General features: G+C 43.4%; 1 protein-coding gene across 1 annotated transcript in view; it reads right to left on the bottom strand.

Moving 5' to 3' along the window:
- DNAH2 (dynein axonemal heavy chain 2) overlaps window positions 1-25,569 on the bottom strand; it is a 124,726-nt gene that overhangs the window by 37,666 nt on the left and 61,491 nt on the right. Inside the window, exons 20-45 of the mRNA XM_020966713.2 lie at window positions 24,201-24,401; window positions 23,933-24,089; window positions 20,956-21,130; window positions 20,287-20,450; window positions 19,873-20,034; window positions 19,624-19,727; window positions 13,471-13,627; window positions 13,194-13,276; window positions 12,871-13,051; window positions 11,826-11,964; window positions 10,472-10,689; window positions 10,121-10,222; window positions 9,393-9,518; window positions 8,951-9,061; window positions 8,066-8,254; window positions 7,641-7,744; window positions 7,376-7,565; window positions 6,494-6,674; window positions 5,074-5,201; window positions 4,453-4,605; window positions 4,012-4,137; window positions 3,577-3,795; window positions 2,921-3,038; window positions 2,598-2,734; window positions 2,249-2,386; window positions 1,979-2,137 (exon numbers count right to left, since the gene is read on the bottom strand). Coding sequence (XP_020822372.1) covers window positions 1,979-2,137; window positions 2,249-2,386; window positions 2,598-2,734; window positions 2,921-3,038; window positions 3,577-3,795; window positions 4,012-4,137; window positions 4,453-4,605; window positions 5,074-5,201; window positions 6,494-6,674; window positions 7,376-7,565; window positions 7,641-7,744; window positions 8,066-8,254; window positions 8,951-9,061; window positions 9,393-9,518; window positions 10,121-10,222; window positions 10,472-10,689; window positions 11,826-11,964; window positions 12,871-13,051; window positions 13,194-13,276; window positions 13,471-13,627; window positions 19,624-19,727; window positions 19,873-20,034; window positions 20,287-20,450; window positions 20,956-21,130; window positions 23,933-24,089; window positions 24,201-24,401 — 3,922 coding nt within the window. The remainder of the gene's footprint in view (window positions 1-1,978; window positions 2,138-2,248; window positions 2,387-2,597; window positions 2,735-2,920; window positions 3,039-3,576; window positions 3,796-4,011; window positions 4,138-4,452; window positions 4,606-5,073; window positions 5,202-6,493; window positions 6,675-7,375; window positions 7,566-7,640; window positions 7,745-8,065; window positions 8,255-8,950; window positions 9,062-9,392; window positions 9,519-10,120; window positions 10,223-10,471; window positions 10,690-11,825; window positions 11,965-12,870; window positions 13,052-13,193; window positions 13,277-13,470; window positions 13,628-19,623; window positions 19,728-19,872; window positions 20,035-20,286; window positions 20,451-20,955; window positions 21,131-23,932; window positions 24,090-24,200; window positions 24,402-25,569) is intronic.

The following is a 25,569-nucleotide window of genomic DNA, read 5'->3' as shown; positions in this document are numbered from 1 at the left end:
CTTAGCTTAAAGGACCAAGGTCTCCCACTGCATCCTGGGCCATCTCCAGTCCTCCTGACTGATATCTGGCCACTGGATCCAGATGGCTCTGGAGGAAAAAGTGAGGCTGGTGACTTTGCACAGCCCTTCTTCACTCAAATCAAAGTCAACTACAAGTCATGTCATCATCTCCGTGATGTCATGGTCCTCTTTGAGAACAAAGGAAAAACTACAACCTGTGAGTAGTCTGAGCTGCCTGAATGGGGACCCAGATGGCCAATTCCAGTTGGGAAACACAGCTCATCCTCTCCTTTCCTCTCCTCTCCCCTTACCTGAGGGTGTTCTGCCCAAAGGAAGGTAAATTTTGGTGGTAGAAAGCTACCTAGCTAACTTTGGGTTTACTGGCTAGATTTCTTTCCCAAAAAAACAAGCCTTAAACCCAATTCATATCTGATCTCCTAGTTTTGACAACAATAGGTCCCTGCCCAAGCACCACTTAATGGTTATTTTGGGGGCCCTCCAGGCCCAGAGTAAATGTAAACAGTAACTGTTTTTAGAACATACGTAGGTGCTTAATAAGTGATTACTGACTCACTGACTGAGTTCTCTGGAGGAATCCTTTGAGAAAGAATAACTGCTAACACCTTGCATACCATAGCCCGAGGGAACTGCAACACCCACTTGGGAATGTTTATGATATTTTTATATCATAATAATGTTTATGATATGAAAGGAAAAAGCTGCTGCCACTAAGGATCTTACTAAAATTCAGGAACTCCCAGAATATCCACTGTAGAGACTGGGGAAGGGGAGGAGTAGAAAATAACTAGCTTCCAAAGCTATGACTAATGAAACATATTGGCCTTGAGGGAAGCATGTGGTTAACGGCAGAAAGATTCCCTCCCCATCACGAACAACCACAGATCATATAGGGAGAGAGGCAAATGGGGACCATATATCCTGTGTAATGAGTGTCTGGTACATACTCAGATCACCTGAGATAGTGTCTGTCTGGCACATGTGCTGATATCGTTTGTCAAGATGGTACCGTCCATGTGGAAGACACTAGCGACCTGCTTTTGGGAGAAGCATGAGGACTAGAGAATGTAAAGACATTTTCTGTTGACCAACCATGTGGTTGAGAGGAACCATTTTCATTGGTTGTGTAGCTATAATTGTCAGTATCTTCAAAATGGCCAGCGAAGGAGTTAGCATCTTCCCTTTCAGTAGTACCCTTTTTTTTTGGGGGGGGGATGACACCAATATGGCCCTGCTGGGGAGGAGGAAGGAAGCCATAAGATCCTCCACCTAAACCATACAGTAGCACTATTACTGTGAGTAAAGGAGTCACCTCAATGTCTGAAACATGAATTTAGCAAAAACCCAAGCTGGTGCTAATTCAACTCAGACCATTTTGAAGATACAGACAGTTCTGGTTACACCACCAATGGAAATAAAGCTTCTCCCAACCAGGTGGTAGACAAATATAAAATGTTTAGACATGCTGCAGTCCACACAATTCTCTTGGAATTAGGCATCTTGGAATGGCATCTTCCTTATGGATGATACCATCTTAGCAAATCTGATGATATCTTGCATACATAAGATGGACACCCTCTCAAGTGGTCTTGGCAAGTGCCAGATCCTCATTAAACTGATACCCAAAGCCCAACAACATTCACAATAAATTCCTTAGTCTGGCTTCCTCATCTCCCATTACAGACTCTCCTTTTAACATCTTCCTTTCATGATTTCATTACTTCAGCCAAACAAATCTCACTATCCTCTATACTTGACTTTGTTCACTCCTGTCTTTCTGTTTTTATAAAGGCCATTTTTTTCCACCAGGAATGCCTTTCCCTCCTCTCTCTGTCTACCAAAGACCTCTCCCTTACCTTCCAAATTTAGCTCCAAACTAGACCTCCCCACCCAAGGAAACTTTCCCTGACAAACCTTTACTAGAGTAAGGCATGGTGGATAGGGGAATCTGCCTTCTTACCCCATTCTCTGGTGTGGCTAGAGCCGAGAAGAGTTTGCAGAGGGAAATGATGCTACTGTATTCAGGGACAGCAACCAATTCTTGGCAGTTTTCCTTCTTAAAGGTCAGCATTTTGTTGACAAATTTGTCAAACATCCGCTGGAGTGGCTCTACCTCACCCTAGAGGTGGAGGAAATAAGTAAGAGATTCTGGTTTTGCTCATTCCTACTTCTTTTGTATGACCCTTTCCACCTCCCAAGTCTTCTTTCTTTGCCTCAGTTTTTTCCATACCTTTGGTCTCTTCTCTAGCCAGGACTGAACATAAGGTTTCCATCCCAGGTCATGGTAATCAGTATATACCATTCCACAGCGAGACACAGTGGCTGGCGAGGCCACAGCCAAGTTCTCTACTTCAAACAGTAGAGACACCTAAGGGTGTAACAAATCATCATGATAGCCTATCCTCAGCTTTCTTGCCTCTAATATCAGGGTTCAATACATATTATTTTAAAATCTAAGTATCCTGCCTCTAAGTACAAGCCATTGTTTCTTGGGACCTATGGATTCTACCTCCAAGTTTCTACTTATTTCCATGAAATTTCTATTCCTGTGTCCTAAGCATTTCACCCCACCTACATACCTGCTCAGGCATGGAGATACGCTCTCCATTGATAAGGGTCAGCACCTTATTGTCATCCATTACAGAGTTCATGCTCTCAATCCATAATGTATCCACAGGACCATCAAAAAGGATCCACTTCTCATCTGGCTTTTCATCTTGGTATAAGAGAGAAGATGGGAATCTTTTACCTAGTATTCAACTCCCCTCAAGGGAGCATACAAGCATATGCTTCCCTGGCCCCAAGTATGTCCCTTCCATTCTGTTTCCAGATCCAGGTAGGAAGCCCCCAAACCACTCCCCTCTAGAGACTAGAGTACTGAGCTCCCAGCTTCCTCCATTACCAGCACAGGCAGTCCGCATAACGCTGGACAAGACACCATCTGTCCACTCATTACTGTTGAGGTCATATTCACCGTACAGCTCTCCTAGAGATACTGCCTTAGGGTTCAAAGGAAATTCCTAAAAAATCAGGAGGATTTGAGGGGAAAATAGAGTTGGTTTAAAGAGTAAATATTTTTTCAGGTATTCTTTCATTTTCAACTCACCTATTAGACATATTATCTCTGTCTCTTGGCTTCCTTGAAGTCCTATCTAAAATCCTAACATCTATAAGGAAACTTTTCCTGATCTCTTTTAATTCTGGTGCCTTCTTCCCTCTGTGGATTATTTCCACTTTATCCTGTATATAGCTTATTTGTACATCATTGTTTGCATGTTATCTCCCCTATTACATTGTGAGCTCCTTGATGGCACTGAATGTCTTTTGCCTTTCTTTGTGTCCCCGTTGTTTACCACAGTGCCTAATACATAGTAGGAACTTATTGACTTTTGTTTAAGTTTATTGACTGAATGACTGATCCCCAAGCATCCTAATTCCTAGCCCTCAGCTCTCCCTACATAGCCCTTGCTCCCATCCTGAGACCTGAGCATAGCTACTCCCCTCAAGGTTCCACTGTCCTAGATATCAGCCCTTCGTCCCACTCCCCCAGTTCCATACCCTAACAATGTTGAAGTTGGGTTCTCCAGCTCGGCAGAGGGAGGACAAAGATGCTTGCAGAACACGCCAGGTGACTGTCTTGGCACTGCCTGTGCAGCCCACAATCATGCAGGAATGACGTGAATTCTTGGTTTCATACAACTGGATAACCTTGGTCATTGTGAATGGTGTGTTCTGTAGCCCCATCTCCCAAAGTTCAAGCTCAATTGTCTCACGAAGCTGAGGAAAAGCAAAAAAAAATGAGATGTGTGGGAAATCAGGACTATGACCATTAAATCATGACAGGTCCACTAAGGCTTAGGCCACCATATCTTAGATACAAAGTGAAGCTATTGCCATCAGGAAAGTGTTTTCCTCTAGTTCTTGTTCAGGTGTGTGTGTGGGGGGGGCAGGGAGGGCTATTCATACCCAGGAAGGTGTGATAAGGCAGAATACCTTGCCATAGTCAATGACAGGAAGCTCAATGTTGGGGAAAAGGTCCTGCACAATTGCATTAAACAATGGCACATCCACTGAGGTTAGCTTGGCGATGTTCATGTCTCTCATGGAAAGCAGTAACACCTAGAGGAGGAGGGCAGATGGAGAATTATGCTTAGAAAGCAAAAACTTGAGATCTCATTAAATCCTACTATCTAAAGGTCAGGGTGATCTCTGTAATGAGTATGGACTCAGGGAACACCACAGAGATTGAGTAGAAGCCAAGTTAAGGTTGTTAGGGCAATAAGGAAGTAGAAGGTAGCCCATGGTCAGTGGAGCTAAAGAGAAGGATAGAGTGAGTAATCCTGCAGAGAGGAAGTCACAGATACTCCTGAGGGAGGGGTTAGGGTCAATACTGTGTAAGGTAACATTTAAGCGCCATCTGTATGCAGGGCTCACTTCTTCATCAGCTAGATCAGGCTGCAGTCGACGCTTCTTGCCAGCGAATCGCAAGAGAGAGGTGAGGGCTCGAAGACCAAAGTCATAGTGGTCCTGCTTGGAAAGCTGCTGCACAGCCAGTGAGTAAAGTGTATACACTTTCTTAGCCAGGGTCTGGATGGGGGAAGGGAGTGGAGAGAGACAGCCAGAAGATGTGACACATTGGTATGTTCCATCTCCTATGACACAAGGAGAGATAATGGTATAGGGGAGCAGGGGTGGGGAACCTGCGGCCTCGAGGCCACATGTGACCTTCTAGGTCCTCAAGGGTGGCCCTCTAACTGAATCCAAACTTGTGAAGTTCTCCAGTCCTGGAACTTTTAATTGAGGAGGAACTTATTGGCAGAGTACTGAGGGAAAGGGCCAGGTCAGGCCTGTTAAACATTCTTGGTATCACTAGGGGGTAGAGTTCTCCTCCTTGTTCCAAGTACATATAGTAGGCATGAGCCCCAAAACATCATGGGATGGGGTGACCACAAAGCCCAGACATCCTAGGGAGTGGTGCTGCCAGGGAATGAGAGTTGAAAGGGAGGTGAGGACCACAAGAGTACAAGATCAAGGGTGCTGTTAGAGGACAGATACCTTGCAGTTGCCAAAACCTTCCCCAAACAGAATGATCTCTGCAATGAGAGTGGAATCAGGCACCACCATGGATATGGGGCGGAACATGGATTTCAGGTTGTCAGGAAGCTCTGTACGACCCGCATAGCCTGAAACCGAGCAGGTCCCAGTCCAGCCTCAGCTATTACCCCAGTCCTAACCACATAACCACCCAAAATGTACTCCCTTCTCCAGCTCATACATGATTTCATCTGTTTCCATCCATCTTTTGTTCTCAGTATGATTTCTGTGCCTCCCATGTCCCTACTTCTTCCTCCACTTTTGCCAGTGACCCCTATCTTTAACCGTGATCCCAAGCCTTTATCTTATAATCCAGTTACTCATTTTTCATCTCTATCTACAATCCTAACCTCTTTTCAATCCCAACCATCTGTCTCTTCTAGTCCTTAAATCCTTTCCTATTTCTGCTCTTTCCCAGAGCCTTCTTCAAGAACTATCCCTAGTGTACACTTTTGATGGGCCCTGTGTTTTGGAGCACCCAATACGACCCAATATAACCACTGCAACATGGGTTGTGGTGGGGACAGCTAGGTGGCACACTGGATAAAGCACCAGCCCTGAAGTCAGGAGGACCTGAGTTCAAATCCAGCCTCAGACCAACCACTTGACACTTACTAGTTGTGTGACCCTGGGCAAGTCACTTAACCCCAATTGCCTAAAAAAAAAAATAATGCACACACACAAAACAAAACAAAACAAAAACAGATGGGTTGTGGCTTAGGAGAACAGCTACTGGTGGAAGGTATAGCTTGTTAGTTTGTACTAAAAACATCTGCGAATATATGTGTGTGTATACACACATGCATAATGTACACACATACATATACATGTACATGGGCATGTGTATATACACATGTACATCTTTAATTAAGCCAACAAACCCTTCACCACTACCAAGGCAAAATGAGACTATCCTCTTTCCCCAGCAGGTTGCATGTTTTCTCCTCTAAGGCTGCCTTTGATATTCCTTTAAACTGACTCCACCTGGACAGAAATGTTGGCTTGCTTATAAGACGGGGAGGGAGTGTGTGCTCAGAGATGGGGGAAATACAGTGTGCTTTGTCCAGGTCTTTGAATTTTTAGGGGGATAATCCTACCTTCTCTCTACCACTAAACCCTCTAAGAGAAGCACTGTGCAATTCCTAGCCCCCCTCTCCCCTTTTCTTGACCAGAATTCATAGTAATGAAGATCCCACAGGACCATATTGACTTCCCCTCTCACCAAGATTCATAGTAATGAAGATCCCACAGGACCAGATTGACTTCCCCTCTCACCAGGATTCATAGTAATGAAGATCCCACAGGACCAGATTGACTTCCCCTCTCCCCAAGATTCATAGTAATGAAGATCCCACAGGACCAGACTGACTTCCCCTCTCACCAGGATTCATAGTAATGAAGATCCCACAGGACCAGACGAGATTGATTTCGAAACCTTCAAAGAGGAATCGGGTGAGGCCTGCTGCCAAGGCCGAGAGGATGGAGAGGATCTGTTGGGCCACCACGGACAGCACCTCTATGTTTATTCGATTAAATTCATCAAAGCAGCCCCAAGCTCCTGTCTATAGGGAGGGAGAGGAATCAAGTGGATTAGGGAGTTTCAGAATCCTCAGAAACAAAGAGAAGCTAGTGGAGGAAAAAGAATTAAGATCAAGAGAACAGAAGTCCTATTCTGGGGGAGAAGAGCCTAAAAAAAGGATCAAGAGGGAGAAACAGTTAGAAAAAGAAGGACATAAGAAAAGGAAGTAATCAGAGTGGGACAAATCCTCCACTGGTTTAAAATATTCCCAGTTTATTATCCTCAGTGGATAGGGCTTCCTGGGGACCAGAGTCTTTGAGGACAAAACTTCTGAGTGAGAATCCAATCCTGGGAAACTCTAATACTGGAAATAACCCAAGAGATACATTCTGGGGCAGATGATATAACAAAGGAACATTTGAGAGTGAAGGGGAATTCTCTAGGGGAAAAAAGGGATTAGAAGCCTTCTGAGTAAGGAGTAGGACAGAACATAGAATGTGGGCATGGACTGATGTTCAGGACCAAACTAGGCAAAATGGTTAAGCTACTCTTTTTAGCTGAGAAGAAAAGAGTCAAAATCAGCAAGTGGAATGTTTAAAACCAGTTTTGCCTACATCACCATCTTTGCTTAGGGATGGCCCTGGACAGGAGATATCTGAGGATTGAGTTGAGGAGAGTTAAAGCTGAACAAAAGTCTGGGTAGATTTCCCAGCCCAGAAGGTTTCTGCAGCAGGTAACTCTAACCTGGGCCAGCCCTGAGTACATTCGACCCATGGACTTGTAGTCAAGACCTTCTGAACAGTTGACCACGATGACATACATGCCCAGGGCTTTGCCCAGGTCTTTGGTTGTCTCTGTCTTACCAGTGCCAGCTGGGCCTTTGGGCGAGCCCCCACGGTGCAGATGCAGGGCTGTTGTCAGAGTCATGTAGCACCTGTGGGTCAGGTTTGGGAATGAGATCAAGCCCTCTCTCACCACCCAGTGCCTTGCCCCATCCCCGATGGCATACCTGTCTGTCAGAGGAGTGATGACAAGCCGACCAGAGTTACCTAAGTACTCATAGCCATACTGGAACTGTGTATTGGTCTGTCGTATTATACAGTCATCAAGGTCCTGGGGGAGTAGGGATTGGTTTAAGAGGCAGTTATAAAATGAAGTGGAGGAAGAGGTTCAGAAGTGGGCTTAAAGGGGATTAGGAATAGGGTTAGACCGGGAGGAAGGGCTAAAGGTGAGAATACACGAGATGAGGAAGAGGTTATGATGAAAAGATTAGAGATTACAAATTACTTCTAAAGACTAGGGCTAATTTAGGAGATTTATGATAAAAGTTAAAGGGGAAATTTAAGTTAAGAATTGGGTTAGAGAACTAGAACATGATTATAATATAAAAAGTCAGTAAGAAATTTGGGGATGATGAAGTTGGAACCACAGCACCTTTTCCCAGTAGAAGCGGAGTTGACTGAGCCACTCAAAGGCATTGACATCCATAAGACCACTCTTATAAAGCTTCTCTATCACATCACGGGCATGAATCTCTATGGTTACCAAGGCCACAATCTTAAGTCGGAGGACCTTGGTCAAGTTTCCCCGGATAGCCTCTGAGTACTTGTTCAGTATTGATACCTGCAGGTATCAGGCAATGTGTTGGGACGAAGCAAGGGACAGGAAGGACAGGGCAACTAAATCTAAGCTGAAACACTCTTCCATGTAAATCCCACATCCATCTCAACTCCAATCTTGCTCAAGACCCCAGGACAAAGAGTTTGTGTATCCCAGGCAAAGTTTGAAAATACACCCCTCGGAAATCTAAGTAATATAGAAAAAATATATCTATATACAGATATATTGAGATATCTATATGCATACATATATTTCTAAAAAGAAAATGACATCCCTTTATGTGTTACTGTCTACTAGGGTAGTCTTTGAGCTCTTGTTATACATGACACATGCAACCTGACATCACAAAATGAATAACTATACACTGTGGCATTCAACTATGTGCATTTATAAAAGGCAATATTAAAAAGTACTTTTGCTTCCCTACTGCATCTTGCATCCTAAATAGTTACCTCTATTTCTAACTCTGATCATGAACCCAACCTCAATCTCAACTCTAATTTTTAACATCTGACTTTCAATTTCACTATCAAATACAATCCCAGCCCATCCTGAACTTTCATCAGCATTCTATCCACTAATCAAACTGCCAAATTCTAACCCACCCACCCCCAGCCAAATTCTTCTCTGATGCCAGTCCCAATTTCCCATTTCCCAATTCTAACTCCAGGTCCACTCTGTGCTTGGAAAGTTCCCTACCTGCTTCTTTCTCATGACTTTGAGGACTTTCTTGTCTGAGCGCTCTTTAGCTATCTGCAGACACTTGGTAACATCAGTGGTCCACTGGATCTGACTGGAAGTGATGACCATCTGGAAATCATTGGGACAGGAGGGAAGGGTCAGAAACCCTAAACTCCTGTTTCCTGACAACCCACCCAGCCTAGCTCTAAACCTATCTCTCTTATGGTATAGTGGGATTGTACTTGGGTCACTGAATCCCCACTAATAAATGCTAACTGATTAAATGGACTAAATTCTAATCCTGGCTCTATCACTGTCATAACCTTAGGCAAGCTATTTCTCCTTCCTGGGCCTCAGTTTTCTCCTATTTGGGATGAGGTCAGAGGCCTATCTCCTCATCTGAATTCTCACCCCTTCACCCCTCCATTCCCAGTGGGCCTGAATGTTAAACTGGATTCACCTGGCCAGGCCACTCTTTCACCCACTTGTCTCGCTTGGTAAGGAACTTTTTGAGGGCAATGCGGCTGTTCCGGAGCAGTTCCCTCAGGGTGTTTCGCATGGTACGTTCGACGTCACAGAGCCAAGCCTAGGCAAGGGAGTGAACAGAAGATGGGGTTCAGGTGCATAAGAAGGGGATGAGGAGGAGAAGGAGGGGAAAGTATGCCTAGGTCTTAGGAAGGCAATAGAAGCTGGGGGCAAGGGGAGGGGAGACAGAACCAGAGCTTGAAGACAAGGCCCCATGGGCAAGAGGAACCTGAACAGGAAGAGAAAACAGTATGCCTGGATCTGTGAGGGAAATGGAGGGTGGGAGAGAAGGGTGTTTATGTCTTGAAAAAACCCCAGGAACTGAAGTAGAGCCTAAGTGCTGGGGGACCCATGAAGAGAAGCCATCCATATCTTGTCCCAGTTGTTAGAATAATGCTACTTCCTTTTCCAGAGTTGCTCCGCCTCTAAAAAGCCAAGTGAAGGGCCGAGCAGGGGGGCAGCTGGATGGCGCAGTGGATAGAGCCCCAGCCCTGGATTCAGGAGGACCTGAGTTCAAATCCGACCTCAGACACATAACACATGCTAGCTGTGTGACCCTGGGCAAGTCACTTAACCCCATTGCCTAGCCAAAAGAAAAAAAAAGAATGGAAGGGCCGAGCAGGAAGAGGAATCAGATTGGTCTCAAGGCCTTTCCTTACTTACCTCAACAGGCCCTTCCAAAAGTATGCTGTGGAGAAAATCAATATATTCTCCATCACCTGAGAACATTCCTACGGCTTCCCACTTGCTGCTGACTCCACCCATCTGTGAAAAAGAGAGGCCATCATCTACATCTCCTTTACTCCTAAAACCAGGCTACCCTTGAGGGCATCTGGGCATCTGCAAGCTCTCTGCTGCCTCATCCCTAAGCCCCAAAGTGTCCTCATCCATCCTGGAAAGTCCCGTCCATCCATGTTAACAACATCATGAATATCTCCTATTCTTCCAGAAAGGAGTTGACTTTCTGCCTTGGTGCCTCCCTACCCCCATCGTCATTTGGCCACCAATGCTGACCTTCTGCATGCGTAGTGACTTAATATTGTCAAAGCATTTTTTGAGGTGAGGCTGCACAGCTTCAGGATTTCGGGACTGGCCCAATATCTCCAGCAGGTCATCATTGGACAAAAAGTAGAAGCGTGGGAAGACATGGCGCTTAGTCTCTAGGTACATGTCCAAAGACTTCTGGATATCTTCTAAGCCTGTGTTCATCTCCACCAGTTTGTCTAGCAGGCCTGGAGGGAGGATCAGTCAGTAGTCTCTGCTTTATATTGTGGATACAGACAGCCCTAACTCTTTCCACTTTGGCGAAGGCCTTCACTGTTGAGAGTTCAGGTGCTACCTCTCCCAAATCTTTGAAGACAATGGATGCCACGGTAATTGGAAGCTATAGCACCCACTCTCTAGGATACCACTTCTCACCCTTCCCTCTCCCCACCCTGCCCCAATTTCTTCAGGACTACATTAGTCCTTGGAATAACTCTCATTCAACCAAAACGCCTTGGGTCATCCCAAGGCCTGTCTTTCCCTAGGCCTACAAGGAGGAGTCTGTACCCTGCAATCTTCTTTTCCATCCTCATTCTCACACATCAGAGATGAAACAGGACTATAATCTGCATGGTCCCTTAAAGGTCCTCAAAACTGTAACAAATAAGCTGCTGAGATAGCAGAGCTGGTGTTAAAATGTCACCCTCAAATTGGTTGTTTCATCTCTTTTATCTTCCTTCATTGTCTGAAAAAGGTGCAGGTAGGTATGAGCTGGAATAAACTAACCCTGGGATTAAATTCTGAGATGTGTTGAGAGGCAGAATGTTCAATCAGCTACAGTCTCTGAGAGGCTGTTTGAATTGCTGAAGATTATAGAGAGATGGCTGAAGAATTTCATACATTCAACAAAAGAAATTATTTATAGGCCATGTACTTAAAAATACTAAAGCATATGTTGTTATTCAGACATTTTAGTCGTGTCTAACTCTTTGTGATCCTATTTGGAGTTTTCTTGGTAAAGTTAGTGGAGGAATAGTCATTTCCTTCTCCATTTTACAGATGAGAAAACTGAGGCAAACAGGGTTAAGTGACTTGCCCAGGGTTGGTGCCTGAGAAACTGCAAAGTATAGATGGCCACTACTCCACCTTTAAACATGGCATATCCGAATTGGGGGGTGGGGCAGCTAGGTGGCGCAGGAGATACAGCACTGGCCCTGGAGTCAGGAGGACTTGAGTTCAGATCTGGCCTCAGATGTATAACACACACTAGCTGTGTGACTCTGGGCAAGTCACTTAACCCCAACTGCCTCACCAAAAGAAAAAAAAGAATCAGGGACTGTCAACTACTGGTCCTGTGGAGACAGAAGGCCTATAGGGTCCATACCTGGATAGTGGGTGCTATGAAGGGCATTGTTGTCTTTGGTCATCCGGTCCATGATTGTTTTCCAACTTTGGTTGATTTGGTCAAAATCAGCTGATTCCTGGGGCAGTTGCTTACGGATGTCTTCTCCTAGAAAAATGTTCTAGGGGAACCAGGAATGGAATGAATCATATTCCCATCCCCATTGCTTCTTCTTTTCTTTTTTAAATTAATTTATTTTGAATTATCAACAATTGCTTCCATAAGCTTTTGAGTTTAAAATTTTTCTCCCCTTCCCTCCCCACCTCCCTCCCCAAGACAGTGCACAATCTGATATAGGCTACATATATACATTGCTACTAAACATTTTCACATTCGTGATGTTGTAAGTAAGAATTAGAACCAATAGGAGGAACCACCAGAAAGAGGGAGCAAAACACAACAGAAGAAAAAAAATAGCAAATAGTATGCTTTGATCTGCATTCAAACTCCATAGTTCTTTCTTTGGATGTGGATAGCATTTTCCATCATGAGGCCTTTGGAGATGTCTTAGATCCTTGCATTGCTGAGAAGGGCTAAGTCTATCAAAGTTAGTCATTGCACAACGTGGCTGTTATTATGTACAATGTTCTCTTGGCTCTGCTCACTTCACTCAACATCAGACCATATAAGCCTTTCCAGGTTTTTCTGAAGTCAGCCTGTCCATCATTTCTTATAACACAATAGTACTCATTACATTCATATGCCACAACTCGTTCAGCCATTCCCCAATTGATGGGCATACTCTCAACCCCAATGCTTCTTAAATCTCTGCTCAGGTTTGAAAGGGAGGGAAGAACAGAAGACAGTTGGGAGGGCTAAAGTCCATTTCTGTAAGGGGCAGAAAATCATGTATCTAAGCTTATGATTTGGCGCATGGAGGGGAATGAAAATAAGGAGGGGAATGGGAATGAGGATGATGAGGAGAGTCAGGGAGGGGACCTTGGGGAAATGCCAATGCTTAAGAATGGCTTGGGGATAGGAGTTCCAAGAGAGGAAAAGAAATGGGAATGAATGCTTGGTTTCTGACCTCTAGGTACAGCCACTGGCGCTGGACAGTGAGCACCATCTCAATGACCTCTAGGATGAGAGAAAGGCAACGTTCCCAGACATCCACTTCTTTTTCAAATGCTTTGACAAAACGTGATGCTTTCATGGTGGACAGAGACACCTGGTTATCCTCCAATGCCTGGAATACTTCTTCTGTGCCTCTGGGATGGAAAGAGACATATATGCCCCTTTTCTGTTTGTCACATCTTGGTCCCAACACACCAACCCTGGTCCCTGGTTGCTAGCTTTTAATACCTTCTTCTAAGGCCCTACTTTAGTCTCTAGCTTCTGGCACTACCCTACCTGAGCCTATGGTGGCCCTTGTCTTTGTAGGGCACTATGTCCAGCTGGATCACATCCCAGGTCTTGGCAATGTTTTGTAATGCCTACATGGAGAAAAATGGAAGACTTAAAAACTTAGTTTCCAAGTTGCTAAGAAGAACAATGACCGAGAGGACAAACCAAGGAATAAGAAACTAGATGCCTGGGTTTCTAGGAGGGGAAGGAGACAGAATAGCTGGGGAGGCAGTAGTAGGAAGTGAAGGGAGGGGGAGAGCTGTCAAATATCCAGGTTCCATACCACTTCTATAGCCAGCTCTTTGGTGGCTGAAGCAGAGATTTCCCCGATCTTTTCCACATGTTGATCCATCCCAAGCTCCATAATCTGTTCCAAGGTAAAGCTTTCTGATTCTTGATCAAACACCCTCTGTATCTCATCCTTCACCTGGTCCCAATGCCTACAGATACAGGTAGGGAGTTCTGAGCAAAGGGCTCAGAGCCACAGACAACAAAGCATTCCCCTGGGAAGTTTTTAGGATTGCTCACATTCCCACCTTCCAAGGGATAAAAAACTTTTTATTAATATATATATATATATACATATATATATATATATATACACATATATATATATATGTGTATATATATATATATATTCATTCAACAAATATTGATTCAACGGTGACCATATATACAGAACTATGTTAGGTTCTGTGAAAGACAGTAAGCTGGAGTAGACTCAGTTTCTGCCCTCAAGGAACTTACAGTCTAATGGAGGGGTTAAAAAAGGGGAAAAAACCACATAAGTACAATACAAGGCAGAATAAAGTGTCATTTTTTGTGATATAAGCAAAGTACTATGGGAATTTAGAAGAGAGAGAGGTTACTTCTGGCTGGAATGATTTTAGGGAGGTATCATAGAAGAGGCAGCATTAAATCTGGACCTTGAAGGCTGAAGAGGATTCCATGGCTAAAGGTGGGGACAGAGGACATTCCAAATAGAGAGAATAAAAATGTATGATATCAGGAGAGTAGAAGCTGTGTGACCTTGGGCAAGTCACTTAACCCCATTGCCTAACCAAAAAAAAAAAAAAAAGAAAAAAACCAGGAGAGTAGAAAAGCACATTTGAGAAATGATGAGTAGATCATCATTTGGCTGAACAAAACAGGGGAGTAGTGAGAAATATAGGAGCAGAAGCAGGCTGGGGACAGACAACAGAAGACTTTGGATGCCAAGCCAAGGAGTCTGGGTTTCATTCAGCAGATAACAGGGAACCACTAAACATTGTTGAGCAAGGGAGTGACATGACTTACATATTCATGGTATATTGGAAAGAACCTAAAAATTAGTATCAGAAGACCTAGTTCTAGGCTCAGTTCTACTCCTTAATGGTTGAGTGATCTTAGATGAGTCATTTAACTGCCCTAAGCCTCAGCATTCTCATCCATGAAATGGGAATGCCAATATTCCTACTTATCTCAAAGAACTTTTTTGAAGATAAAATGAGATGTTTGTGAAAGTGCTTTAAAAACTATAAAAGTGGCATACAAATACAACAATGGTATTATTCTTATTCATTTAAAAATGTGAACATTTAGTGAGTGCCCACTAGTCAGTCAGTACACTTATCATGTTCCAGGCACTATGCTAAGCAATGGGGATACAAAGAGGCAAAATACAGTGTCTGCCCTTGAGGAACTCACAGTCTAATAGAGGAGACAACATGCATAACAACTATGTACGAAAAAGCCATATATAGCTTAAAAGGGAAATAATCAATACAGGGGAGGTATTAGATACAAGGCACTGTGTACTAAATGCTGGGGATACAAAGACAGTCCCTACCAACATGGATATAGATAGATAAACAAAAGGCAATTGGAGAAGGGAGAAAGATTAATAACTAGGAAGATCAGGGAAGGCTTCCTGGATGAGAAGGAGGCTTCACCTTCCTTTAAGACTCAAGTCCCTAACCAGCCTTGAAGGACGCTAAGGCCGAGGTGAGAAGAGAGCATGTTCCAAGTGTAGCGGATGACAGCCTGTCCAAAGGCAGAAAGTTGGGAGATGGAAAATGCCAAATTCTGGAAACAGTGAGTAGACCAAAGTACCTAGAACATAGAATTAATGAAGGAGAGGAATGTGACATAATCTTGGGAGGGTAAATTGGGGCCTGATTACGGAGGGTTTAAGTGCCATAATGAGGATACTGTATTTCATTCTAGAGGTGATGAGGAGCCCCTAAAAGTTTTTGAGCAGAGAAGGGACATGGTCTCTTGCACCTTAGGGAGATCATTGTAGCAGCTATGTGGAAGATGGACTAGAGGAACGAGAAACAGAGAGATTAGGTGGCTATTGGAATAGTCCAGGCAAGAGGTAATGAAGGCTTATATAAGGGCAGAGGCCATGAGAATCAAGAGGAGACTGATGTGAGAGATGCTATGGACATGCTATCAACAAGACTTGGCAACTAACTGGATGGAGGTGAAGGAGAGGAAAGAGTCAAAGGTGTGAACCTGGGAAGGTGATGGTCCCCTCAAAAAAAATTGAGAAGTTTGGAGGAAAAGTGGATTTGGTGGGGAAGGTGATGAATATCATTTTTGGACATGTTTAATCTGAGATGCCAGTAGGACATCCAGCTAAAAATGTCTAGCAGGCAGTTGGTAATGCATAACTAGAATTCAGGGAAAAGATTGTGATTTAAGAGAGAGATCTGGGAGTCATCTCCTCGAAGATGATAATTGGGCCCATGAGAACAAATGAGCTAAGTGATGCTTTAGGAAGATTAATTTGGTGATAGCAGACAGAATGGACTGGTGAGGGGAAGAAAGTAGCAGCAGAGAGATCAATTAGGAGGCTACTATTTACTTTAAAATTACAATATAATAATAATAGCATCCTACATACCAGAGGTATCAAACATATCACCCACAACACTCCTAAGTGGGCCTGAACCAGATTACTTTGTCCATGAAACCTTTCCTGGTCCAAAGAAAGAAACTTTCCCTTCAGACCTCACTTTGTTTTGCAGCCTAGGTTCAATACTGAGGTCTTCTCAACTATCTAAGTAACTATATACTAATGCTCCCAATCCATGCTTTCAACCCAAATAGGGTTTCCTCTGGTAACATTAGAATTTGTCTTATATCTAGGTCAAGAAAGAAAGGATGGAGGAAGGGAAAGGGAAAGGGAAAGGGAAGGGAAAGGGAAAGGGAAAGGGGAAGGGAAAGGGAAAGGGAAAGGGAAAGGGAAAGGGGAAGGGGAAGGGAAAGGGAGAAGGAGAGGGAGAGGGAGAGGGAAAGGGAGAGGGAGAGGGAGAGGGAGAGGGAAAAGGAAAGGGAGAGGGAAAGGGAAGGGAAGGGAAGGGAAGGGAAGGGAAGGGAAGGGAAGGGAAGGGAAGGGAAGGGAAGGGAAGGGAAGGGGAAGGGGAAGGGAAGGGGAAGGGGAAGGGGAGGGGGAGGGGAGGGAAGAGAGGAAGGAAGGAAAGGAAAAGGAAGGAAAAAAAAGTGCCCTCAGCCACCTATGCAAGCACTCAAGATAACAAGACATCAAACGTAGGACAGGCTTTATTTAACCCAATGGCAAATGCAAAAGATTCATTTTGTTGTTGTACGGTCGTTTCAGTTGTGTCTGACTCTTCACGGCTCCACTTGGAGTTTTCTTGGCGCAGATACTACAGTGGTTTGCCATTTCCTTCTCCAGCTTATTTTACGGATGAGAAAACTGAGGCAAATGGGGTTGGGTAACTTGCCCTGGGTCACACAGCCAGTTTAAGTGTCTGAGGTCAAATTTAAACTCAGGAAAATGAGTCTTCTTGACTCCAGCCCAGTGTTCTACCCATTGCACCACCTAGCACTACCTATCTATAGTTTGCTTTGCATATATCTGTTTGCATGTTGTCTCCCCAATTAGACTGAAAGCTCTTTGAGTCCAGGGACTATCTTTTGCCTCTTTTTGTATCCCCAGAGCCTAACAGCCCAAAAGACTCATGCCTGAGCCCATAAACAGTCAAGAAAAATGTCTGTGTGGTGGGAAGGTCTGTGTTGCCCCCTGTTAGCTTTCTATATCTATAGAAAATGGGAAAGTTTTTCTATTTCTTGATGAGTTCTCCTGGTCTCCTTTTAAATGATGATCCAAGGGCCAGCCAAAATATATGAACTTCATCAACTTTTTGATCCAAGAATCAGTAATAAAACCCATGGCTTCAAATGTCTATTTTATCTCATACAAATCACTACAGATTGGTTGTAGGTGACGGGTATATGTTGGCATGATGCTTTGTGTATAAATTTGTGGTACCAGTGGGACCTTGGGTGAAAATATCCAATATATGGTTGGAAATAAGGTGCTAAAGCTCAATAGAGAGGTCTGGGCTAGAGAAATAGATTGGCAGTAAACTGCATAAGAGGTGACATTTGAAGTTAAGGTCCAGAGGACAAAAAACACCTACAGAGAGAGAGGACAGAAAGAGGGCCAATGACAACACACTGGAAAATGCCCATATTAAATGGCAGGGAAATAATCTAATAAAGAAGGATCACAAAGGTTGTGCCATGTATTAACATTTCCCTTGATATTTTTTCAAATAAAATTATTTCAATAAGAAAGGGAAAGAAAGTATGAAAGAAAAGAAGAAAATGAGAAAAGAAAAGAAAAGGATAGAGGACTCAAGAGTATCAAATGTTTCAGAAGTCAAAAGAATGAGGACTCAGAAATAGACACTGGAGGTGGTGATTAGGACATCATAAGTGATCTTTTAGAAAGCTCTTTTGTAACGCAGGCTGAAAAGGGGAGAAAAAGAAAAAGAAAGGATGGTAAGGAAGTGAAGACAGCATCTGTGGACCACTCCTCCAAATGTCCAAATTGTAAAAGGAAGCCTGAAAGAAACTGCCCCATCTTCCGATCCCTGTGGTGATCTGAGGAGCCATGGGAAATAATTTACAAGGGGAGGATGGCAGGGAAAATCCTGAGATACTGGCATAGCAATCTTTTTTTGGGGGGAGAGGTACAAAATCCTCACAAGAAGAATAAAAAGATATCTATTTTTTGCACTTTCTTTCTCTGTCTTCCTCTTTCATCTTTCTAATTCAGATCTCCAGAAGCAAGATGGCTGGCAGTGCAAGGAACAGAGACAAAACTGGGGCTTTGGGAGCCAACTGGGAACTGAAGAAAAAATGCTTTGCCACCAGCAATGTCAGTCAGAATCAGCTGCAGTGCCTGGGGGGACCTGCTGTGAATCTTGCAGTTGGTGAACTGCCGAAAATTTCCTTTTCCCCCACTTCCTTTTAATATATGAATCTGAAATAGGGAATAATAAAGACACCTCCCCAATTCCTTTTTATTAACCACAGTTGTACATACTCCATAAATGTTCCCATTGCACCAAAGACCTAGTAGAAAGTTGGCATGACAGAGAGAATTTATATTGTCTTTTGCATTTTAATTATAAGTTATTAAAGTTCTATGGTCACAGCCTACTAAGTATCTGAACCTATGGGTGCTGAAGGAAATACCTCTAAGGGGGTGAGGGAGGCACAGAAATAAGCTATAATTATAATAGCTAATGTCACATTTTCATATTTAACTAAATTGGAACATGAAAATCCAAGAAAAAATGCTGCATGCAGCACACAGAAAGCCACCTGAACTCATTCTGTCTGTCAGTGTCTGTCAAAAGACATTTAGCTAGTGAACAGGCATGGTGGACCTAGAGAAATAATCTGCTTAAGTATCCCCTAGCAGGTAACTTATTGCACTCAGAACTAATTCAAATCCCTCGACTAGATTCTTACCACAGACATGAAACAATACTTCAAGTGAATATCATACCACGCTGTATTTAATTTACCACTAGCCTCCTGGATATTCCACAAACAAGACACTGCAGTGTCTCAGCTCTGGGCATTATCTCTGGCTGTCTGCCATGCCTAAATACTCTCCCTCCTTTGCTCTAACTACTGACTTCCTTGGCTTCTTTTTTTTCCCCTTTGGCTTCTTTTAAGTCCCAACTAATATCACACCATCTACAGGAAGCCTTCTCTAATCCCTCTTAATTCCAATGCCTTCCTTGTTAATAATTCCATATTTATCCTGTAATATAGCTTGTTTTGAATATATGTTTGCAAGTTGTCTCCCCCATTTGACTGAAAGTTCCTTGAGGCCAGGGACCGTCTTTTGCCTCTTTTTGTATCCCCGGAGCCTACCATAGTATGTGGCACTTAATAAATATTCACTGATTGATGTCACCTGTTGGGGAAAAGTGATAAGAGAAAAAAAGCAGAGTAAATGGAATAGCAGGGTTAAGTGAAGGTTTTTATTCAATATGAGGAGACGAGCATATTTTTAGACAGAAGAAACAGAGAGAGTAGAGAGAAAGAACTATTAAGAGAGGGGAACTAGGTCCCAGAGGAGGCTGGGAAGGGCTAGGATCAGGGGCTCAGGTGGAAACAACCTTACCTTTCTCTGAGAGCTGGGTTGCGCAGGTCTGAAATGAGGGGCATTGCACGCTTGAACTGCTCAATTTTTGACCGAGTTGTCTCAATGATTTCCCAGTTTCGGTCCTGAGCAGAAACAAAAGTAATCAAGCATATAAGACTATCCTCTTGAGACAGGGGACCCAAGTCCTCTCTTTTATCTCATATTCTTCTTTATATCCCTTACAAAGGCAATCCTGCCTTTCTTCCACCACCTCTCCCCTCCACAAACCTTATACTCCTTGCCCAGCTTGGTGAGGCGGCGATACAGCCCATGAGCCATGCTTTCCATGGCCTCTGTCTGTAGTGTCAGGAACCGGCCCGTCTTCCACTGGTTCCAGTTTTCTTCCCAATCCCGAGTGATCTCCCAGACCTGCTGCAGCGCATCAAGCTCCTATTGGGGTAAAGAGAAAGAGAGATATAAGAAATGTAGCTTTCTCTGTGGTCCCCTTTTGCTCTTCCAATGACTTCCTTTTTCCCTTTCAAGTATAAGAACATCCTCTCCATTTCCCTTTCTCTCTTCCTGTTTTCTCATAAGCTCTTCTTTAACCCAGCCTTTCTCTACTTGGCCTCTCAAAATGAATTCTGTCCCTATTTCCACATTTCTTCTGCCTCATTTCCACAGTGGTCTCAGCTAGAATCCTACCTTTTCCAGACTCTGCAGGTCCTTGGAAGCAGGCTGTTCAATCTTGAAGATGCTCAGGTTGGAATGAAGGATGTCTTCTTCATTCCTCATGGAAGCCAATGTTGCCCGCACAGCTGCAATTTGTTCCAGGGCCACCGAAAAGCCCACATTGCTAGTAAATGGACCTGTGAGGAAGGGAGAGAGGTGCTAGGTTCAAGGATCTGCAGCCTTCCTCACCCAAATGATAGGCTCTCCTGAGAGCACAGTGGCTGTTTGTGAGAGAAGAAACCTCATACAACTGTCACCAAATGGAGAAGTGATTAAGAAATGTGTTTATACCTGCTTCAGTAAAGATGATGGTTAGAAAACAGGAAGAATCACCAGAGGAAATTATATAAGACAGGAACAGGTAGGATACAATATTTAGGCATGGGGGAGTGTGTGCAGAAAAAGACTGTAAGCTTTTCTCCTTTCTTTAAAGTTCTCCTTATTTTACCCTGCATCTCCAACAGAGTCTCAGATTTGAGCATCTCCCTCTCCCTCCACAATCCCCCTGCTCTTGCTTCATAATCTTGGATCCCCTTCTAGGACCCAAGTGTTCGATTTCTCAGTTTGATCTTCTTCCACTTCTCCCAGGGTTTGAACCAAAATTTCAGACTAAAACTGTGGATCCTCAGGACCCTGAGGCACCTTTGACATCGAAATCCTCCAGAAGGGACCGGGCTTTCTTTTTGAAGTCATCCGCCGAGTGAATGAGGCCTGTCTTGAACTTCTCTTTATGCCGTTTCAACATTTGCTCACTATCCAATAAGACTTGCTGGAAGGAAACCCATTTGCCATTCAAGCAATCCAGGCTTTCTAGCACCTGTGGACGATACAAAAGCAGGGATGACTCCTCATCAGTAAGCCTCTGTTTTGTTTTATTTAACCCACTCACTCAGTGCCACTAAATGCTCTTCCCATTTCAAAGACTCAAAGAATCTGAGAGTTGGGAGAGTACAACCTAATCCAATCTCCACCTGAAAAAGAATACTCTTTATATAGCATATCTAACAAAGGTGATTCAAACTTTGCTTGAAGGACTCCAGTAAGAGGGAACCCACTATTTCATGGCAGCCCATTCCGCTTTTGGAAAGCTCCAATTGTTAAGAAGTTTTTCCTTATATCAAGCCTAAATCTGTCTCTTTGTGACTTCTCATTGTTCTGCCCTGGGGCCAAGAACAGTGTAATTATTCTTCCATGTGACTACCTCAAAATACTTCAAAAGAGCCCTCTGCCCCTTCCCAAATCATCTTCTCAAAGCTAATCATTCCCAGTTCCTTAGGCCAAGCCTCACATGACATGGACTGTCACTGATATCATGAGAGACTGGACCAGAGCCAACACAAAGCTGAGAGCTTCATGTATGAGGGTAACAGAAGATTGTACAATGAATGAGCCTAGCTAGTCCTTATGAACATAAGCATGGAACTCAGCTGATGCAATTGCCATGTGGCCTTTGGAACATGTATTCAGTAGCTGGATTGAATCTGCAAACCACATGAATAAGGAACCCCTTTGGGCTGTGGCTAAGGGATGGGGTTGGCAAGGAGTACATTTGAAAGGGACTAGCTGACCTTGTACCTCCTCTTCAGGTGACTCCTTCCTGACTATTTGTGTTCCAGTGAGAGAAGAAAGACAATTGTATAAAAGGCAGAAATTGTGGGCCCTCCCCATCCAAGGGCAACATACAGTGAGTACTCTAGCCTCACTCTCCAGAGAAGGGCCAGCAACATCACCCTTGAAGGGTCCTAAGAGTACCCTTAGGTACCTCTTTTCTAATGCTTTCGGCTCAAGTTTCCATTCTGGTGTGGTTCCACCCCACTGTTAGCTACCAATGACTCCCAGCTCTATTTAACTAATTAACACCAATTAGCTTTCCTAAAAGAATATTTACTTCAAAGACATAGTGAGGACATGTAACCTTACTCCTAACCAAGCTGGGTGGGGGAGGATCAGCCTTGTGCTGCTTGCTGCCTGTGGAATATCATTCTGGGTTAGTGAACAAGAAAATTTCCCCAAATCTACAGAGAGGTAAGTTGGAAATCAGGGAAATACTAAAGTGCCTGTTCATATCCCTTGAATACTTATCTACTGGAGAGTGGATGGATAAATGGTCAAAGGATAAGAACAGGAAGCTTTCAAAGGAAGAAATTCAAGCTAACAACAACTATATAGGGAAAAAATGTCCTCAATCACCAACACCTTAGCTCAGAGAAATGCTAATTAAAGCAACTTTGAGGTTCCACCTCATACCTATAAGCTTGGAATAGATGACAAAAGAGTAAAATGACCATTGTTGGAAGTACTATGGGAAAACAGGCACACCAGGGCACTGTTGGTGGAGTCTAGCCATTCTGGAAAGTAATTTGAAACTCTGCCCAGAAAGTGACCAAACTGCCCATACCCTTTGATCTAACTATCCTACTAGGCCTGTACTCCCACCTGAATCAAAGAAAAAGGAAAAGGATCTATATATATATGTGTATATATGTGTGTATATATATATACACACACAAATATATTTATAGCAGCTCTTTCTGTGGTAGCCAAAAATTGGAAATTAAGTGGGTATCCTCCTATGGGGCAATGGCTAAACAAATTGTGACATATGAACGTAATGGAATGTTATTGTGCCATAAAGAAATGACTAAATGGACAATTTCAGAGGAAACCAGGAAGGTCTTTATGAACTGATGAAAGAGAAAAGTGAGCAGAACCTCAGAGAATGATTCATACAATGATAACATTACCAATCAACTTTAAAAGGGTCTAGAAATCTTCAAAACAATGACAAACCACAGGTCCAAAACAATGGAGATCAAACATCCTACTCACCTCCTGAGAGAGGTGATGAGCTTAAGATGCATAAAGAGACATAGATTTTCAGACACAGCTAATATGGACAGCTCGGTGGCATTGTAGATAGAATGTTGGGCCTGGAGTCAGGAAGACCTGAGTTAAAATGTGGCTTCAAACACTTACTAGCTGTGTGATCTTAGGCAAATAAATTAACCTCTTTTTTTCCCCTCAGTTTCTTCAACTGTAAAATGGGGATAATAATAGTGCATACCTCCTGGGGTTGTTGTGAGGATCAAATGAGATAATAATTATAACATAGTTGGTGCTATAAACATTAGCTATTATGATTATTATGTGAGATTTTGTTTTACTGGACAATGCAGCTATGGTATTAAAGAACTTGTTTTTTCAGGTTTATTTTTAAATTTGTTCAGTGGGTGGAGGGGAGTAGTGAGAGGGACAGATTAATTAAAAACTACTTGTTACTTGAAAGTTTAAAAAACAAACTATAAAAAGAGAAAGGCAATTAGGAAATTATTAAATAGATCCATTTTATGCTTCTGTTACGAGACTAATTTTCTATTTAAGCAACACTCCCTTTTCTGTTTAAAGCCATGAATGCCCTATTAGTATATGAAAATGTGTTAGAATTCTCATTTTATATCTGAATTCCACAGCAGGGATCCAAGTTCAGTCAAAACCAGTGTATATTAAAAACCAAAAATAAGGCCAAAAAAAAAAAAAGAGCTAACTAGGTGATCTGGGCCTGGGACACTGAGAGATACTCTTCATGAATCTTAAGGGAACACCACTGCTGGAAACTTACATTGTCTGGTACTTGAACCTCATATTTTTCCAAAATGGCGAACTGCTCATGAATGGGAGGTATCTGGCTTTCCATACTGGCCAAATCATGCTGAAGAGTCTCCAAGAGCTGAAGGCTAACCCCGAGTTCCTCCAGGGTCTGAGGTGGGCGGCTGATTCTGAGAAAGGTGGAGAGAAGAGACTGAGTAATTGGAATGCAGAGGGCCCTTCTAACCCCCCAGTCCTTTTCCATGAGGCTCCCTATCCATCCCGTCAGACTCGACTCTTACTTCTCAGAATTTTCACTCAGATAATTGTGCAGGTCCATAAGCCGCCCAGCAGCCATCTCTTTAAGCAGGGTGGTGAACTTGTTCTGCCATTCATTACAGTGTTGTACCAAAGAGAACTTGAGATGGGAACAGTCCAGAAGCACAAACTGGATGTTAAGGACTGTATCTTCCTTTTGCACATTATTGGCAACCTCCGTATATCTGTGGGAACCCAAAGCCACTGTTAGGGCCCTGCCTCCCAATGCCCCCCTCCCTTTTCTTTTTCCCCTTTTCTTTTCTCTGCTCTCACCTCTGCCTCTCTTCCTTTGGTTTCTCCTCACTGCCCTTCTCCAACTCTCTTCTTGCCCCTGCTAACTGTTATCCCCACTATGTTTCTTTTCCCAGTCCTGTTATCTTTCTAGTCCTCTCATTTATACTTTTTCTATATTTTTCCTCTGTCTTTCATTTCTTCTTGCTTTCCCTCGTTTTTTCTCACCTTTATTCTTCTGTTCCCTCTGAGTCTCTTTCTAGTCACTTTCTCCCACCTCCCCATCCCTTTCATTTTCCTCTCTCCATCCCCTTTCTTATTGTTCTCATTTGTTCTCTCTCTCTCTCTCTCTCTCTCTCTCTCTCTCTCTCTCTCTCTCTCTCTCTCTCTCTCTCTCTCTCTCTCTTTCTCTCTCCCTCCCTCCCTCCCTCTCTCTCTGCTTTTTAAGGCCTACGGTAAGAAGAAATGGGAAGGAGGTGGAGGCAAAGTGGCTGAGAAGATACTGTTATCATTTACCTAGGCTATAGCTTCATGCTCACCTACTTCCCACACCCTGGATCAGGCACTATCTCCCTTATCCTTTTCCTTCCTGCATGAAATTCAAAATGTATCTCCCAGGCCTCACTGCCACAATCACTATTGCAATGACAATGGCCCCCTCTAGGGTTTAGATTAGGGCTAAAGAACAGTTGCTGTCTCCAGGCAACCACAGACCTCTGCCAGGGAAATCAGAGTAACAGATTTCAAATGAGGTGTTTCTCTTCTGAGACAATGGAGACAGGGGCATCAGAGAGGAGGGAGTGGGGACAAGAGCAGAAACAGAGAAATATCAGGCAGAGAAAGACACACCGTGAGCTAGTAACAGAACTAGGAGTTTTTCTTATCTCTAATTTTTCTTCTCTGAAGCCAGTCCAGAAGTACTGTCCTATTTGGAACCCAAAGTTTTAAAAACAAATGTTAAAAAATTGTTTTCCAATGCAACTGGGAAATAAGATATACAGGCAATGCAGTATAGAAATCTATCCTGACCTACAGGAAAATAGAAGAGGAAGGGCATAAGAGAAGATGAGGGGGAGATAGAAGGGAGGGCAGATTAGGGGAAAGGGTATTCAGAATGCATGC

This window comes from Phascolarctos cinereus, unplaced genomic scaffold (assembly GCF_003287225.1).
Source record: "Phascolarctos cinereus isolate Bilbo 61053 unplaced genomic scaffold, phaCin_HiC Scaffold_5;HRSCAF=322, whole genome shotgun sequence".
NCBI classification, from domain to species: Eukaryota; Metazoa; Chordata; class Mammalia; order Diprotodontia; family Phascolarctidae; genus Phascolarctos; species Phascolarctos cinereus.
This window is presented reverse-complemented; position numbering and strand designations above follow the sequence as displayed.